This window comes from Melospiza melodia, unplaced genomic scaffold (genome assembly GCF_035770615.1).
Source record: "Melospiza melodia melodia isolate bMelMel2 unplaced genomic scaffold, bMelMel2.pri scaffold_32, whole genome shotgun sequence".
NCBI lineage: Eukaryota > Metazoa > Chordata > Aves > Passeriformes > Passerellidae > Melospiza > Melospiza melodia.
This window is the reverse complement of record NW_026948638.1, coordinates 7,977,745-7,995,894: the sequence shown is the minus strand read 5'-3', so window position 1 is coordinate 7,995,894 and position 18,150 is coordinate 7,977,745. Positions and strand designations below refer to the sequence as shown.

At 52.0% G+C, this 18,150-nt stretch overlaps 1 protein-coding gene across 1 annotated transcript in view; it reads left to right on the top strand.

Annotated features, from left to right (window-relative positions):
• Positions 1-290: 290 nt before the first annotated feature.
• Positions 291-18,150, top strand: part of LOC134434128 (olfactory receptor 14J1-like) — a gene marked incomplete at its 5' end in the record, with an annotated part of 46,466 nt that continues 28,606 nt past the window's right edge. Inside the window, one exon of the mRNA XM_063182818.1 lies at positions 291-917. Within this exon, the coding sequence (XP_063038888.1) occupies positions 291-917 (627 nt within the window). The remainder of the gene's footprint in view (positions 918-18,150) is intronic.

Here is an 18,150-nt window from a genome sequence, read left to right as displayed (position 1 = left end):
GGTCCCAAGTCCAACTGCAGTAAATGTCCAACAGCAGCTCCATCAGGCACTTCCTCCTGCTGGCATTGGCAGACACGCAGCAGCTGCAGCTCCTGCACTTCTGCCTCTTGCTGGGCATCTCCCTGGCTGCCCTCCTGGGCAACGGCCTCATCATCAGCGCCATAGCCTGCGGACACCACCTGCACACGCCCATGTTCTTCTTCCTGCTCAACCTGGCCCTCACTGACCTGGGCTCCATCTTCACCACTGTCCCCAAAGCCATGCACAATTCCCTCTGGGACACCAGGACCATCTCCTACAAAGGATGTGTTGCACAGCTCTTTTTTTTTGTTTTCTGCGCAAATACAGAGTATTTTTTCCTGACCATCATGTGCTATGACCGCTACGTGTCCATCTGCAAACCCCTGCACTATGAGACCCTCCTGGGAAGCAGAGCTTGTGCCCACATGGCAGCAGCTGCCTGGGCCAGTGGCTTTCTCTATTCACTGATGCACACAGCCAATACATTTTCCCTGCCCCTGTGCCATGGCAATAACCTGGGCCAGTTCTTCTGTGAAATTCCTCAGATCCTCAAGCTCTCCTGCTCCAAGTCCTATCTCAGGGAACTGGGGCTTCTTGCTGTTAGTGCCTGTTTAGGACTTGGGTGTTTTGTGTTCATTGTTTTCTCCTATGTGCAGATCTTCAGGGCTGTGCTGAGGATCCCATCTGAGCAGGGACGGCACAAAGCCTTTTCCACCTGCCTCCCTCACCTGGCTGTGGTCTTTTTGTTCCTCAGCACTGCAATGTTTTCCTATCTGAAGCCAGCCTCCATCTCCTCCCCATCCCTGGATGTGGCAGTGACAGTTCTGTACTCAGTGGTGCCTCCAGCCCTTAACCCCCTCATCTACAGCCTGAGGAACCAGGAGCTCAAGGCTGCAGTGAGGAGACTGATGACTGGATGCTTTCAGGAACATTAAACTGCTGACAATTTATTCAAATCACTTCCAATAAAAATCATCTATGATACTTCTTTTTGGTTTCATTGTGGAGTCATTTGTCCCCTGTTCATGTTGTTCATGTTATCCACAAAGAAATGTCATTGTAGCATTTCTGATTTTGTTTGTCTCTACCTTCCCCATGGCCACAGACTTTGTTAATAAGGGGCTGGTCCCGTGGTGGCATTAAAGGAAGGAAAGGATCTCCCAGCAAAGTATTCTGCAGAGATGCCGTTTTGTTGCCTTCTCTGGAGCTGCAGCAGCAATGTCTGTGTGCAGAGCTGGGGGCAGATCAGTGCCGGCCCTGCAGCTCTGCCCAGCAGCAGCAGCACTTGGTGTTGCCAGTGCTGCTGCCGTGGCCCTGCCCCACTGCCCTGGTGGCCCTGGTGTTGCTGTAGCGCCTGAGTGCTCTCAGGGCCAGGCACAGTCCTGGCTGTGGCAGTGCTGGGGCTGCAGCAGGGACAGGCCATGGGCACTGCTGGGGCAGCACTGACGCCTCAGGCCAGGCCCTGGGGGCTCCAGGCTCCTTGCCCAGGCTATCTCAAGAACACAGCCAGGCCAATGCTCAGCACAGAAAAGCCCTGTGAGCAGCCCTAGGCTGGCCGTGGGCAGGCTGGGGTGAAAGAGCATAGCTGGTGCTCTGCAAGAGCCCTGGGGCAGATGGGAAGGAGCAGCAGAGCAGGGGCTGATCCATCCCCAGTACGCTGCACAGCCCAGGGCAGCGTCCCAGAGCGTCCTGATGGAGCTGCCAACAACATCCCCCCTCTGCATCCCTGGCCTCTCCCCCTAGCTCACACAGGTGCCCCATCCTTGCAGGCACAGACATGGCAGCACTGGCTCAGCAGCCCCTGTTTGCATTGCACACAGTAGGCAGGAGCACCCCCATGCTGTTGGTGTGAGGATATGAACCTGAGGGAGAACAAATGCCATCAGCCCCTGGGGCCAGCAAGGGCTGGGGGATGGCAGGGAAACCACTCAGCTTTGTCCTGGCCTGTGCACTCAGCCAGAAAGTTTGTTCCCATGAGCTGGGAGTTGCCTGTGCCACTGCAGACGCTGTTGCTCAGAGCCAGGGCTGCCTGGCAGCCACGCCCAAACTGCCCTGAGAATTTCCTTTGCTTCACCTTTGATTTGTTAACTCTTCCGTGGTACACATTTCTTCCCATTGTCCACCCCTGTTCCCTCTCCTGCAAACAGCCCATCCCTGTTTGCCCTTTCCTCTCTGGCCCCACTCCCCATTGCAGTTCCTTACTTGGCCCCATGGGAACGTCCCTTGGGCAGCAGGATCATCCTGCAAGTGCTGCAGGAATTGTCTGCAGGCTCCCGCAGTGCCTCGTGCTGCTCCCTTGCCAGAGGCACCCCAGGCCAGGGGGGCACATCTGGGCTGCTGTGTCTGGCTCTGGGGCTCCCTGTTCTGGGCAGTGAGGAGGAGCTGCAGAGGCTCTGCAGGACTGACAGGATGGGCTTTGGGGCTGGGAGGAGAAGCTGAGCGACCTGGGCTGCTGGAGCTTCTGAAGAGGAGGCCCAGGGCTCATCCTGCAACTGCTCCAAGGGCAGTTTCAGAGAATCCCAGAATCAGCAAGGGTGGAACAGGCCATGGAGATCATCAAGTCCAAACTTTGCCCTGACACCGCCTTGTCTCCCCTGAGCCTCCTCTTCTCCAGGAAAAACAACCTCAGCTCTCTCAGCCACTCCTCATAGCTCTTGTGCTCTAGACCCCTCCCCAGCCTTGTTGCCCTTCTCTGGTCATGCTCCAGGCCCCTCCATGTCCTTTCTAATTTGGGAGCCCAGAACTGGACACAGCACTCCAGGTGCTGCCCGACCAGTGTCAAGCAAAAGGGAAGAATCCCTGCTGGCCACACCATTCCTGATCCAGGCCAGGAGCCATTGGCCTTCATTGGGCACACTGCTGGCTCATGTCCAGACTGCTCTCCCTCAGTCCCTGCAGGTCCCTTTTTGCCTGGCTGCGTTCCAGCCACTCTGTCCCCAGCCTGTAGTGCTGCAAGGGTTGTTGTCGCCAAAGTGCAGGACCCAGCACTTGGTCTTGTTAAACCTCACCTTATTGGATTTGGGCCCTGGATCCAGCCTGTCCAGGGCCCTGTGCAGAGCCCTCCAACCCTCCAGCAGATCCATACTCCCAGCCAACTTGGTGTCACCACGGTTCCATGTGGCCTCCCAGTGTCACAATGTCCCTTTGGTTCCATGAGACCTTTTATGTCACAAAGTCCCTTGGATCCTTGGGCCCCTGCAGTGTCACAATGCCCCTTGGTCCCCAGAGGCCCTGCATTGTTGCAATGGATCCTTGGTTCCATGAAGTCTGTCAGTGTAGCAATGTCAATGGGATATTTTCTGAAAATTCCCTTCGCCAGGATTTCTTCTCCTGGGAAGATGAGGAGCTTCAGCTTCTCCGTGTTTTGCTTCTCTGGAATGTGGTCTGGAGATTGTTTATCCAAACTTGTGAATTAACTTAATGACCAATAACCATCAGCTGTATTGGACTCTGAGGAGTCAGTAGTGAGTTTTCATTATCATTCTTGGTAAGCCTTATGTCTCTATTCTTCTTTTTCTAAGGCACAGTTTTTGAAAAGCATAATATAATATATTATAATATAATATAATATAATATAATATAATATAATATAATATAATATAATATAATATAATATAATATAATATAATATAATATAATATAATATAATATAATATAATATAATATAATATAATATCATATCATATCATATCATATCATATCATATCATATCATATCATATCATATCATATCATAAAATATAATATAATATAATATAACATAACATAACATAACGTAACATAACATAACATAACATAACATAATATAATATAATATAATATAATATAATATAATATAATATAATATAATATAATATAATATAATATAATATAATATAATATAATATAATATAATATAATATAATATAATATAATATAATATAATATAATATAATATAATATAATATAATATAATATAATATGAATCAGCTTTTCTGAGAACATGGAATCAGATTCTCGTCTCTCACCTTGTCCTGAGCACCTCACAAACAACACACAGCAATACTCTTCTTGGTTCCACAGTGTCACAATGGCCCCTTGGCTCTGTGCTGCCGTGTCCTACACAGTGTCACCATGGTCTGCTTAGTGCCACCAGGCCCTGCAGTGTCACAATGGTCTCTTGCTTCCCCAGGGCCCTGCACTGTCACAATCATCAGAGAATCAACCAGGCTGCAAAAAACCTTGGAGAGCATCAAGTCCAACCTGGGACCCAACACCACCTTGTCACCCAGATCATGGCCCTCAGTGCCACATCCAGTCTTTCCTTAAACACTTCCAGGGTTGGTGACTCACCCACCTCCCTGGGCAGCCTGTGACCTAACACTGTGCTCCCTAACCAATGCCAAGAACAGAGGGAAGCTCACTGTCCTGGTCCTCCCAGCCACATGCTTCCTGATTTATAGGAGTGCTAGGGCTTGGATAAGGGAAATGGTGGGGAGAGAGTGAGGGCAAAGTGTTATTGATGGTCAGCCATGAAGAATCTTGATTTTCGTATCTATTCAGACTGCATTAGAAGGTGCTAGAGATCAAAACTAACTGGACATAGCTGATACCAATTTATATTCACGAAATGAACACTAGACAGGAAAAAACCAGTTATCTCTGCATTTTTTTCAACAAAGTATATTCACTTTCAATACACTTCTGAAATCTATCTAATTAACCACAGAAGAATTGAAAACTTAAATTATTCCCTGGGACTTTTTTTTTTCAAGAGTTTTGCATAAATATTTATGAGCCTTTGTGACTAAATTCCTGAACTGAAGAGCTCAAGAAAGAAGAGGCCTCTACAGGAGTAAAATTCAACAGCAAACTCCAAGTGGCTGAGGATCCATCCCCATCAGAGCAGCAATGAACAGAAATGGGCACAGCTTTGTGGCTGCCCCAGCTTTGGTATGGGGCCTGGGCCTGGAGCAGGAGCAGCACTTGAGGGCCCCGTGGCTGGGGCTCTTGTGCTGCCCTGGGAAAATGGGATGGCAGTAGGGGCTGCAGAGCTCTCAGCACCTCAGGCAGAGGGAAGCAGGGCAGCCAGGGTGCCTCCTTTGGCCTTGGCCAAGCACCTTCCCCCATGGCTGGGGCTGAGTTCTGTGGCAGCTGCAGCTGCTGCTGTGCCCTTGCCAGGGGCTGAGGCCGTGGGGCAGTGCCCAGAGCAGCCTGGTCTGAGCAGAGCTGTGGGGCCAGAGCCGGCTGGACTGAGCTGGGGAGAGGCCCTTGGTGCTGCCCAGAGCTCAGGGCAGCTGGCAGAGCTTGCAGGGAGCTGGGCCGGGCTCCAAGAGCCTGGCCCAGAAACCATCAGTGTCCATCTCAGCCTGACTGAGCATGCAGGGGCAGGACTGAAGCCAGGCCTTGTAGGGCAGGGCCAGCGCCTCTGCAAGGCACTGAAAACAGGCAAGTGGCCCAGAGAGGAGGCTGCTCTGTGCCCTTGGTGGCATGGACAGAGCAGGGAGGGGGCCCAGGAGATTTGTCACTGCCAGTGTCTGTGCTCAGCCCTTGGCAGCTGTGCCTGCTGAGCCCAGCTTTGGCCTGGGCTGAGTTTAGCTGTGGCCCAGCTCCATCCTCCTGCAGGTCTCAGGGCCTGTTCCCGGCCATGGCCAGCCCTGGCTGCCTCTGTGCTGGCCCAGAGGTCGGCAGAGCCCAGGGCAGGGGTGTCTGTGCTGCCCCACAGGTGCCAGGGGCTCTGCAGGAGCTGGCAGAGGCTGCCCAGCAGGGAGGCCATGGGGCACAGAGCCCCAAGGCTGCTGTGGGCACCATGGCACAGGGGCTGTTCCCAGCCACAATGCTCCTGGCCTGGGCTGGGCCTGCAGAGGGCCTGGGCCACCATGGCTGTGCCAGCACAGGGCCACAAAGGGGTCACGCAGCCGCTGCCGGGGCTGACAGCAAGGCCAGGCACACACAAGCAATTGCTGAGCATGGCCTGCGCTGGCCAGGCCTGACTGTGCCAAAGGCAGAGCTCAGCTGCCCTTGGGGGCTGCAGCAACCGTCCAGAGCCCAAAGAGCCTCCATGGCTCTGCTGGAGACCATGGCTGCAGGAAGGAAATGCAGGGCTGGTGTGGGATGCGGAGGGCATTGAATTCCAGAACACCTTATTTCCCAGGGGTTTGTTGGCTGACAAGAAATGAACATCCCTCTGTGTCTCAGGCAGCTCCTTCTCCAAGGAAAGCAGGTAGGCGTTGGAGCCCAGGAGCTGAAAGCTGCAGGTGCAACCTGGGCTGGAGGGAGCTCAGATTTGCACAAGGCTGCTCTGAGTGCCAGGGCTTGGATGGGGGAAATGGTGGGGTGGGGGTAGGGACAGAGTCAGCCATGAAGGGTCTTGATTTTCATATCTATTCCAACTGCATGAGGAGGTACTTGGATTCAGTGTCAACTGGAATTTGCACGTATCAATACATTGACAGGGAAAAAACCCCTACCGTTGACCTAAGAAATCTTTTCTCACTGTCTTTTTAAATAGAATCTATTCAATTTGAATACACTACTGAATTTTATCTAATTCACCTCAAAAGATTTGAAAATTAAAATCAAATTATTCCCAGAGGCTTGGGTTTTTAAGGTGTTCTCAATGTTAATGAGCCCTGAGACACTGAATTCCTGCACTGAAGAGATGAAGGCTGAACAAGCCCCTGGAGCAGGAAAATTCAGCAGCAGCCTCCAAGGTGCTGAGGATGTCAGCAGCCCTCAGTGAGGCCATCCCTGCCCAGAGACCGTGGGGAAATGGGCAGACAAGGAGAGTATCCCTGGGGCTGGGGCAGCACAACTCAGAGGCACCAGGGGCTCCAGCTGGGAAATGGAGTGTGGAATGTGGCTGGGAAAGCTCTGCCTGGGCTGTGCCAAGCAGGACAGACAAGCCCTGACTCCCATCTCCCAGACAAGTCTCTTAATGAGATATTTAAAAGGAAATTCAATTATTTATGTGCTCTGAGTTGGATGCAGTGGAGAAATGCCATCAAGAGGTTCTCAGGCACTCAAAACAACAAAACAGCCTTTACTGGCAACCTGGAAAATCAAAGAAATTTTTGTGAAAGCTTTAATATTACATATAATCAACAGAAAACACCTCTTTGAGCATTAACTTGACCCATTCAACTTTCCAAACTCTAAACCTGTTCAATTTTAAGTTAATAAAAATGTGCAGGGAGAGGGAATTAGAAAGATTTAGAGAAGCATGCACAGAGCTACCAACTCCTGGACTCCAGCACTGTTCAGATGGAAATTCCAAGAGGAGGCAGGGTGAAGATGTGTGCTTGCCTTGTGGTCAGCCTTCAATAACCCTTGGTCTTCCTGGGCCCTTCCCCCAGGTGGGAATTGGGCTCATTTGGTCTCTCAGGAGCTGGGCTGGGGGCTGCAGAGGTGGCTGTGGAGCATTGCCTGTGCTGTGCCAGGGACTGGCAGACACTGCTGGGCTGGGATAGAGGCTCTGGGGGGATTGGGGTCACAGGGCAGGGCAGTGCTGGGGTTGCAGGGAAGGGAAGGTTTGGGGTTCCAGGGCACGGCCAGCCTGGACCTGCCCCTTCCTCCCCCACACATGAAAAGTTTTGAGCCAACAATCTCGTCCAGTTTTTCACAACAGGCAATGATGGAGGTGAAGTTCCAATTCTCTCCATGGGCACCTCGAGGGGAAGGACAGTTCTTTTCTATAGAAAGGAAAGCACAGACCCCGATATTTGCAAGGGAGGTCAGAGCCTCACTGGGCCAAGGCCAGCCAGACATGTCAGGAATGACAGATTTTTTCTGGGAGCAGTCTTTTTTTTAGGAAATTTTGGAGATGGAACCCCAGTCTCAGCCATGGGTTCCTGGAGAAGCAGGACAGCTCCTTCCCATAGGAAGGAAAGTGCAGAGATTTCCCCAATCTTTTGGGGACAGATGGGAAGCGACCCTTGTGAAACCACTGCAGCCAGATTTGTACCGGCAATATTCCTATGGGAACAATCCCTGGATATATGGAAATTTGGGGGAGAAATCCCAAATCTGACCATGGGTTCCTGGAGGAGAAGGAGAATTCTTTTCCATAGGAAGGAAAGCACGGAGCCCCGTGCTTCAGCAGCAGATGAGAAGAGATCTTCAACATGCCAGGGTCAGCTGGACCAGTCAGATGGCCCCTGGGAGGCCAAAGCAGCCAGACCTGTTCTGTGTTCCCTTGGTTTTGTGGGGCCCCACAGTGCCAGAATGGTGCCTTGGGTCTATGGGGCCCAGCAGTGTCACAATGGACTCTTGGTTCAATGGGGTCCAGCAGGGTCACAGTGACCCGTAGGTTCCAGAAGGCCTCACAGTGTCATAATGGTCCCACTGATTCCATGAGGACTTACAGTGTGACAATGGTCTCCCTGGTTCCCTAGGCCCCACAATGTCACATGACTCCTCTCTTCCATGAGCCCTGCAATGTCACAATGGACCTTTGGACCCTGGGGGTTTGCAGTGTCACAATGGTCTCCTTTGGCTCCACAGTGTCATAATGGACCATTGATGACACGAGGTCCCTCTGTGTCACCCTGGATCCTTGGTTCCATGCATCCCTGCAGTGTCACAACGGTCTCATTTGGTTCCCAGTGTCACAATGGACCTCTGATGACATCAAGCCCTGCAATGTCACAATGGACCTTTGGTTCCATGCAGCCCTGCAGTGTCACAATGGACCCTTGGTTTGATGGGGCCTCTCAGTGACATAATTATCCCTACACTCCAGGGAGCCACACAATGTCAGTACAGTCCCCTTGGTTCCATGAGGCCCAGCAATGTCACAGTGCTCTCCATGGTTCTATGAGGCCCCACAGTGTCAAAATGGTCCCTTGGTCTCACAAGACCCCACAGTGTCACAATGGTCCCTTGATCTCACAGGGCCCCACAGTGTCACACTGGTCCCTTGGTCTCACAGGACCCCACAGTGTCACAATGGTTGTTTGGTTCCATGGGCCCTGTGCTGCTGCATTCCCCCCTCCCCTTCTCAGCTCGCCTTTCCAGCTGAGAAATGCTCCCTGGGCCTCGGCCTTAGCCAGCAGCCCCTGGGCTCAGCTCCTCTGCAGCTCATCACAAACACTGTCTGCTCCAGGCACTGCTGCTGCCCAACCAGCTCCTGGTTTCTGCAGCAGCAGGCTGGGAACTGTTTTTGTTCCCTCAGTGGCACAACATCCCTGTTCTCACAGTGCCAAAGAAAGCTGTTGGTGCCAAGTGTGGCCAGGATGAACCACTGCTGGGACTGAAGCCCCTCTCTTGGGGCCCTGCAAACAGCGCTCCAAAAGGAGCCCTTGGAGCTCTCCTGGGCCAGCGACTCCCTCTGAGTGGGGCCTCTCCCAGCTGGGAACAACGACAGAGCCTGGGCCAATCCCCCCACTCCTCCAGGCACAGCCCTTTGCCCTTTGCTGGGGAGATGCCAAAGGATCCTCAGGGAGCATTGCCTGCCCTCAGGGGAATTGCTCACAGGTGCCTTGCACTGACTCTTTATGTCTGTGTGCACACAGGAGTGCCTGTGCTGGGAAAATGTGGCAGGAATGCTGCTCTCTGAAGGGTTTGAGTGCCTTGGATAAGTGAGTCAGTCAGATGTGTAGATAAGTTTAAGTCACTAGGTCTAAGTGGAGCTAAATGCTGTTAGGAGTTTTTCTTTTGCAAAGTTGTTATGTTTAATTTAAGGTAACTATTGTTAAATGTTATTCCTCTGTTAAATTGCAAAGTCATACGTTATAAGTTAAGGTAAGTACTATTTAGTGTCACAGACATTTTTCCATAGAAATCCTTTCTTTGGGATTTGCTCATCTTCTGGGAAGCTGGGGCCCCAGAAGAAGAATGTAAACAATTGTTATCAGCTGGTGTAGAATGCAACAGGTGCAGCTGTGATTGGGCTTGTGTGAGTGTTTGGATTTGCTGACCACTTACAGGATGGTTTGTCCTTGCTTTCTGCTGGACACAGAACTTTGTTATTCATTCTTTTCTATTCTATTCTTAGCTTAGCAGCCTCTGCAACTTCTCTCCTTATTCCTTTTAGTATAGTTATAAGGTATTATATATCATATATCAATAAATCCAGCCTTCTGATCATGAACTAAGATTCTCATCCACTTCTCTCATCTGAAGACCTTATCAGGTCGCTGTAATAATTTAGTGCTGTTCTTATGCTACATTGTGAAGTTGAACGTATCTGTTAAGGTTAAGGTGTAAGTTCAGTGCTCTTAAGTTTGAGCCCTGTTAAGCTTTAGGCCATATTCCTTTTATCCTTGCCCTCACTGTCCTTGTGTCACACACACACACACACACACACCCACACCCACACTCACACCCACACACACACTCACACACACCCACACGCACACACACGGACAGTTCTCGGTTCATTTCTGGTTTGGTTGCCTGGATTTGGTTTGGTTTTGTTGTTGCTTTGTTTCCTTGGTGTGCCTGAAGTGTCCAGTCAGGAGCAGAGAGACTTTTGCCAAGGAACTTTGTGCTCCTGTCCATTAATATTCAATCTGGTTTTTGCTGATCCCTTGTCAGGGATTATTTCAGCGCTCTCAAGGCCTCATTCGTAAGAGGGTGAAGGAGCCCTGGCCCAGGCTCTGGCCCTGGGGGACACAGGGACGCTTCCACGGGATCCCTGTCCCCCTGTCCCACCCCCAGGGCCCCGGCCCCCATCCCTGTGTCAGGCTCCGGGGTCGATCTCGTGGAACATCCTCTGGGGGAGGCTGCGGCACCGGGGGCGGGGGGACCCGGGGGGACAGGGGACCCCGCTGTGCACAAGCAGGGTTGGACTGCTCTGGGGGGCCGGGGCAGAGTGACCTCCCCAGTGACCTCACACAGCCCCTGTGATGTCACACATCAATCTGTGATGTCACAGAAATCTCTGTGATGTCACAAAGTCACCCTATGATTTCACAATCTGTACTGTGATGTCACCACCTGCTCTAGGATTTTACTCAGTCACCTAGTGATGTCACAACCCACTCTCTGATGCCCCAGTTCCACACTCTATGATGGCACAATTTGCTCTATGGCCTCATACCCTACTCTATGACATCACAGCCAGCTCTGTGATGTCAGAACCCCCTCTATGATGTCACACACCCTCTCTGTGATGTCACACTGCCTGCTCTGTAATGTCACAGCACAAACTTTGACCTCACGGCCTCCTCTATGATGTCATACAGGCATGGCATGATCTCACAGCCCGCTCTGTGCTGTCACACAGCCCCTTGCTGACATCACAGCTGCTCTGTGCCTCTATAACACAGCCACAGAGGTGCTGCTGTGACACGGCCGCCTCTGGGACATCCCACAGCCCCTGCCAGTGCTGAGCCCCTGTGAACTCTGTCTGTGCCCTGCTGGTGTCCCTGAGGGGCCCTGACAGTGCCCCAGCCCTGCTGGGCTGTGCACAGGAGCTGCTCCTGGCCAGAGCTCTCTCTCTGCAGCGCTGCCCTTGCCAGGAGCTGCCTCTGGGCCAGGAGCCTGGCCCAGCTCAGCAGCACAGACAGAGCACAGGGACTTTAATGAGCCTCTGGGGCTTGGGTGCTCTTTGCATCAGACTCAGTCTCTCTGAGTGTGCTCAAAGAACTTCTCAAGAACTCAAAATCAGATTCAAAGTCCAAAGTTTTTTTAACTTTTTATGGGTCCCACTGATGGGACTCATGCTCCCAGTGGTCAGACCTAACGTGATAGTGTCCCCAGGTTCCAGTCAGAGCAGAATACTGGAGGCAGTGATGACAGCTGGGGACAAGCAAGGGAAAGGTTTCTCTGGTGTTGAGCAAACCTGGATGTGTTTGAGGAATGCAAAGGGCCAAGGCCTGAGCCCCAGCCCCTGCCAAGGCGGATACTGTCCTTCCCTCATTTTTCAGGGCTCTTCCCGGGATGGGCACTGGCATGTGGGGATGTGCAATGCCAAGCGCAGGAGCATGGGGCGGCCCCTGCCAGGCTGCTGAGCAGGCACAAGGGCAATGAGGCCCCAGGCCTGCAAGGGTCACTTGTCCCCTTCTGGCCTCAGGCCCTGACCCAGCAGCCATGGCCAAAGTGCTGCCCATGTTGGCTCTGTCAGGGCTGTCTTGCAGCTGCTGCCCATCCCTGTGCCCTGTGCAGCCCAGGCTGTCCCACGGTGTCCCTGCCCGGCGCCTCTGTCCCTGCAGGCTGTCGGCATCCCCTGGCTGCCCCACCTGGGTGGGCCCTTCATTTGATGACAGCTCTGCCTCCTGCCTGCCTCTGCCTGCCCACACAAAGCCTTGGCCTTGATACCAAAAGGGTTAAATCGATTCAATACCAAAAGCTTATTTCAAAAGGGTTAATCCAATTTTTACTGTGCCTATGAACATTTAGTACAGGAACATGGCATTCAGGGGCTGCTTTCCCAGCTAGGGTGGTTGGAAGACAAGAAAAAGACATTTGGCTCAAGAACGCAGTGATAGAAAAAAGAAAATCTTAAACTGGGAATTTAGGGTGGGTTTTATGGTAATGGGTAAATTTTAATACACATTTAGTGACATTGGTAGAATTACATGTCCACACAGGGTTAGGAGTTATCCCTCGCTAGACTTCAGGCCTGAATAAATGATACCCTCTTAAACAGGAAATTAGTGTTAAGGAGTCTTATTCTGATATTTTAGGTATTTGGTGATGGCGGGGCCTCACAGAACCAAGGAGTCAGCGGTAACACTGAGCAAACTCACTGAGCACATGGTCCATTGTGACACAGCAGAACCCCATGGAACCAAAATCCATTCTGGCACATTGGGGCCATATTGAGCTAATGGCCCATTGTGATACTGCAGATCCAAGGAGACCCTTGTGACTCTAAGAAACCTCTTAGAACCAAGGGGCCATTGTGACACAGCAAGGCCTTGTAGAACCATGGGTCCATTGTGACACTGCAGAACGTCATGGAACCAAGGTGACCGTGTTCAACGGCGGAACCTCATGGGACAAAGGTTCCATGGTGGCACTGCAGAACCAAGGAGACTGCTGTTGGCAGCATGAAAACTCATGGAACCAGAAGTCCATTGTGACACAGCAAGGCCTCAAGGAACCAAGGGTCCATTGTTAAACTCTATGGCCTCATGGAACCATAAGCCATTGTGACACAGCGTGGCCACATGGAGCCAAGGGGCCACTGTGACCCTGTGGATCCAAGGAGACCATTGTGACTGAGGAACGTCATGGAACTAAGAGTCCATTGTTCCACTGTGGGACCCTGTGGAACCAAGGGGAGCACAGTGACTTTGGGGGCCTCATGGAGCAATGGAGACTGTTCTGACACTTTGGGACCCACTGGAACCAAGGGGCAATTATAGCATGGCAGGGCCTCATGGAATCAAGGGGACTAGAGTGATCCTTGTGGGTCTCCATGGGATGAAGGGTCCAATGGAACCAAGGATACCATTGGGACACTCTGGGGCATCATGGAACCGAGGAGGCCATTGTGACATTACAGGACCCCATAGAACTAAGAATTCATGGAACAGTGCTGGAACACATGGAACCAAAGGTCCATTGTGACATTGCTGGGCCTCATGGAATCCTGGAGGCCATTCTGACACTTTGAGGCCTCACTGAATCAAGGGGCTCTGTAGGGCCTCAGGGCACCAAGGAGACCCTTCTGAAATTGTGAGTCCCCATAAAACCAAGGGTCCACTGTGACACCATGGAACCAAGGAGAACGTTGTTGGCTGTTGTTGGTAGTACAAAAGCTCATGGAACCAAAAGTCCATTATGACAGTGTGGCGCCTCATAGAACCAAGGAGACTGATAAGACACTTCAGGACCCAATGGAATCAAGGGGCCATTGTGACACCACAGGGCCTCATTTAACCAAGGCAACCACTGTGACACTGCAAGGTCTCATGGAAGCAAGGGGCCATTGTGTCACTGTGGATCCCCATAGAAGCAAGGGACCATTGTAACATATCCAGAACCAAGGAGATCATTTTGATCCTGGGGAACCCAGTAGAACCAAGGGGTCATTTTGAGACTCTGTGACCTCATGGAACCAATGGGCCATTGTGCATTGCAGAGTCCCATGGAAACAAGGAAACCATTTTGACATTGTAAGGCCTCATGGAAGCAAAGGGCCGTTGTGCCACTGTGGAGCCAAGGAGACCATTGTTATATCGCTGGGCCTCATAGAAACAAAGATCTGTTGTGATCCTACAGGGCCTCATGGAACCAAGGGGCAATTGTGATGCTGCAGGGCCCCAAGGATCCAAGAACATGGAACAGGTCTGGCTGGCTGGGCCTCCTGGGGACTCCTGGGGCCTCCTGGGGCCTGACTGGTCCAGAAGACCTTGGCATATGGAGGGTTGCTTCTCATCAGCCCCTGAAACCCTGGAGTTCTGTGCTTTCCTTCCTGTGGGAAAGAACCGTCCTCCTCCAGGGGTTCATGGCTGAAATTGGGATTCCTTCTCCAAATTTGATTATATCCAAGGATTATTGCCATATGAAACCTGCCAGGATAGACAGCTCTGGCTGGCCTTGGCCTCTTGAGGGCCACCTCTCATCTGCCTTCAAAATACTGCAGGCCTGTGCTTTTCTTCCCATGGAAAAAGCCATCTTTCAAGTCCAGGCATCCATAGCCAAAATTGAGAATCTGCCTCCAAAATTCCTTATATCCAAGGATAGCTCCAAGACTAAAACTGCCAGGACTGTCCAGATTCTTTTGACTTCCTGAGGGCCAGCTCTCATCTGCCTTTGGAACACTGGGGCGCCTTACCTTCCATCCTATGGAAAAGAACTGCCATGCTCATCCAAATGTCCATAGACAAAAGTGGGGTTTGGTCTCCCAAATTCTGTCTATCCAAGGATTCCTCCCTGACAACAGGTCTGGCTGGCCTTGGCCTCCTTGGGGTCGCCTCTAATCAGCCTTTGAAACACTGGGACTCTACCCTTTCCTTCCTATGTAGAACTGGCATTCCAGTCCAGGCACACATGGCTGAAATGGAATTCCACCTCTAAACTCCCCTTATATCCAAAGGTTGCTTTCAGACAAAAGTTGCAAGGACAGACAGGTCTGGCTGGCCTTTGCCTCTGGTGACTGCTTCTCATCTGCATTCAAAACCCTGGGATTCTGTGGTTTCCTTTCTATGGAAAAGAACTGTCCCTCTTGTCCAGGCACCTATGGCCTCAAGCACATGAGCACTGTATAGGGACACAGGAGCTCTGTGCTCAGTGGGGTGGAGACTGAGGACAGCAGAAGAGAGGCCTGGGAGGGACTGAAGGATGGTTTCAGAGATGGTGGATCCTTTTGACATAGTTGAGAACAGCCAGAGAAAGAAAGAATTATTCCATAGGCAGCCAGGGAGGCCCAGACTGGAAGCAAAGAGAAAGGAATTTCTCTGCCAGGATAGGGCTGTGGTGCTACACATCCCCCAGAAGGAGTGTGAAGCAGCCCAAGGCTCTATGTGGGCAGGCAGAGGCAGGCAGGAGGCAGAGCTGTCAGCAGAGGATGGGGCCAGCCAGGTGGGGCAGCTGGGGGATGACGACAGCCTGCAGGGACAGAGGAGCAGGTTTGCTCAGCATCAGAAACACCTTTCCCTTGCTTGTCCCCACTTTTCATAACTGCCACCAGTTTTCTTCTCTACCTGGAACCTGCGGACCCTTTGTCAATCTTGTGCCTCACAGGGATCTACTGAAACTACAAGAAACTACAGTGTTTGCATATTACATTGAGTTCTTGACAAAATTTTTGAGCCCTCTCTGAGAGACTCAGTCTGATGCAAAGGGCACCAAATCCCCAGAGGGTCATTATAGTCCCTGTGCTGTGTCTGTGCTGCTGAGCTGGGCCAGGCTCCTGGCCCAGAGGCAGCTCCTGGCAAGGGCAGCGCTGCAGAGAGAGAGCTCTGGCCAGGAGCAGCTCCTGTGCACAGCCCAGCAGGGCTGGGGCACTGTCAGGGCCCCTCAGGGACACCAGCAGGGCACAGACAGAGTTCACAGGGGCTCAACACTGGCAGGGGCTGTGGGATGGCCCTGAGGGGGCCGTGTCACAGCAGCACCTCTGTGGCTGTGTCACAGAGGCTCAGAGCAGCTGGGATGTCAGCAAGGGGCTGTGTGACAGCAAAGAGTGCGCTGTGTGAGGTGACAGATTGGGCTATGACATCACAGAGTTTGTTGTGGGAGGTCACTGAGCAGCTACGGCATCATAGAGAGGATGCTGGGACATCACAGAGCAGGCTGTGACATCTTGGCATGGCTGTATGACATCTCAGAGCAGGTTGTAATGTCAAAGTGTGTGCTGTGACATTACAGAATGGCAGAATGACATCACAGAGGGTTTTGAGACCTCATTGAAGGGATTGTTACGTCACAGAGCTGACTCTGGTGTCATAGAGTAGGGTGTGACACCATAGAGCAAATACTGCCATCAGAGAGGATGGCTCTGTGACATCACAGAGCGTGTTGTGACATGACTCAGTGACTGAGCAACATCACAAAGCTGCCTGTGACGTCACAGAACAGGCTGTGATGTCACAGTGTGACTTTGTGACATCACAGAGTCTTCTGCAACATGACAGAGTACCTGCATGACATCACAGTATGACACCTCAGAGTAGGCTCTGTGACATCACAGGGGCTGTGTGAGCTCACTGGGGAGGTCACTCGGCCCGGCCCCCCTCACAGTTCCCCCCAGAGCAGTCCAACCCTGCTCGTGCACAGTGGAGTCCCCTGTCCCCCTGGGTCCCCTGACCCCTGGCCCCGCAGCCTCCCGCAGAGGATGTTTCACAAGATCAACCCCAGAGCCTGACACGGGGACAGGAGGGCAGGGCCATGGGGGTGACACAGGGGGACAGGGACCCCCCGGCAGCGTCCCCGCGTCCTCCAGGACCAGAGCCAGGGCCAGGGCTCCTTCACCCTTTTCACAACGAGACCCTGAGAGCGCTGAAAAAATCCCCAGCAAGGGATCAGCAAAAAAACAGATTTAATATTAATGGACAGGAGCACAAAGTTCCTTGGCAAGAGTCACTCTGCTCCTGACTGGACACTTCAGGCACACCAAGGAAACAAAGCAACAACAAAACCAAACCAAATCCAGGCAATAAAAACAGACATGAACTGAGAACTGTCCCTGTATGTGTGTGACACAAGGACAGTGAGGGCAAGGATAAAAGGAATATGGCCCAAAAGCTCAACAGAGCTCAAACTTAACAGAACTTATACCTTAACCCTCACTGACACCTTCAACTTCACAATTTAGCCCAGGGGCTGTTGGCCAAGGCTGAGGCCAAAGGAGCATTTCTCAGCTGGCAGGGCAGCCTGAGAAGGGGAGGGGGGAATGCAGCAACACAGGACCCATGGAACCAAGGGAGCATTGTGACACTATGGGGCCCAGTGAGACCAAGGGACCATTGTGGCACTGTGGGGCCTCATGAGACCAGGGGACCATTGTGACACTGTGGGGCCCTGTGAGATGAAGGGACCATTGTAACACTGTGGGGACTCATGAGACCAAGGGACTATTGTGACACTGTGAGGTCCTGTGAGACCAAGGGATCATTGAGAGCACTGTGACTTTCTTGGACTTCATGGAACTAAGGGGTCTGTACTGACGCTGTGTGGGTCCATGGAATGCAGGGATCATTGTGACACTGAGAGGCTCCATCAAACCATTGTGACGCTGCGGGGCTTCATGGGGGCATGGAGACCATTATGACACTTTGCACTGTCATGGAACCAAGGGACCATTGTGACACTGTGAGACCCCATGGTCTCACAATGGTGCCAAAGGTCCATTGTGACATTGCAAGGCCTCATGGAACCATGGAGACAACATCAGGACACTTTACAGCCTCATGGAACCAAGGAGACCATTGTGACACTGAAGGGACTCATGGAATGATGGAGACCATTGTGACACTATTCATTGTGACACGCTTCATGGAATAAACAAATCATTGTGACACTGTGAGGCCTCATGGAACCAGTGAGACCATTGTAACACTGGGAGTCCCCACAGATCCAAGAGGACCATGGTGAAACTGTGGGGCCTCATGAAACCAGGAGGCCTCTGTGACACTTAGGGCTACATGGAACCAAGTGGCCATGGTGACATTGTGGAAACCCATTGAACCAAGGGCTCATTGTGATGCTGCTGGGGTGCATGGAACCAAAGGTCCATTGTGACACAGAGGGGCCGCAGTCA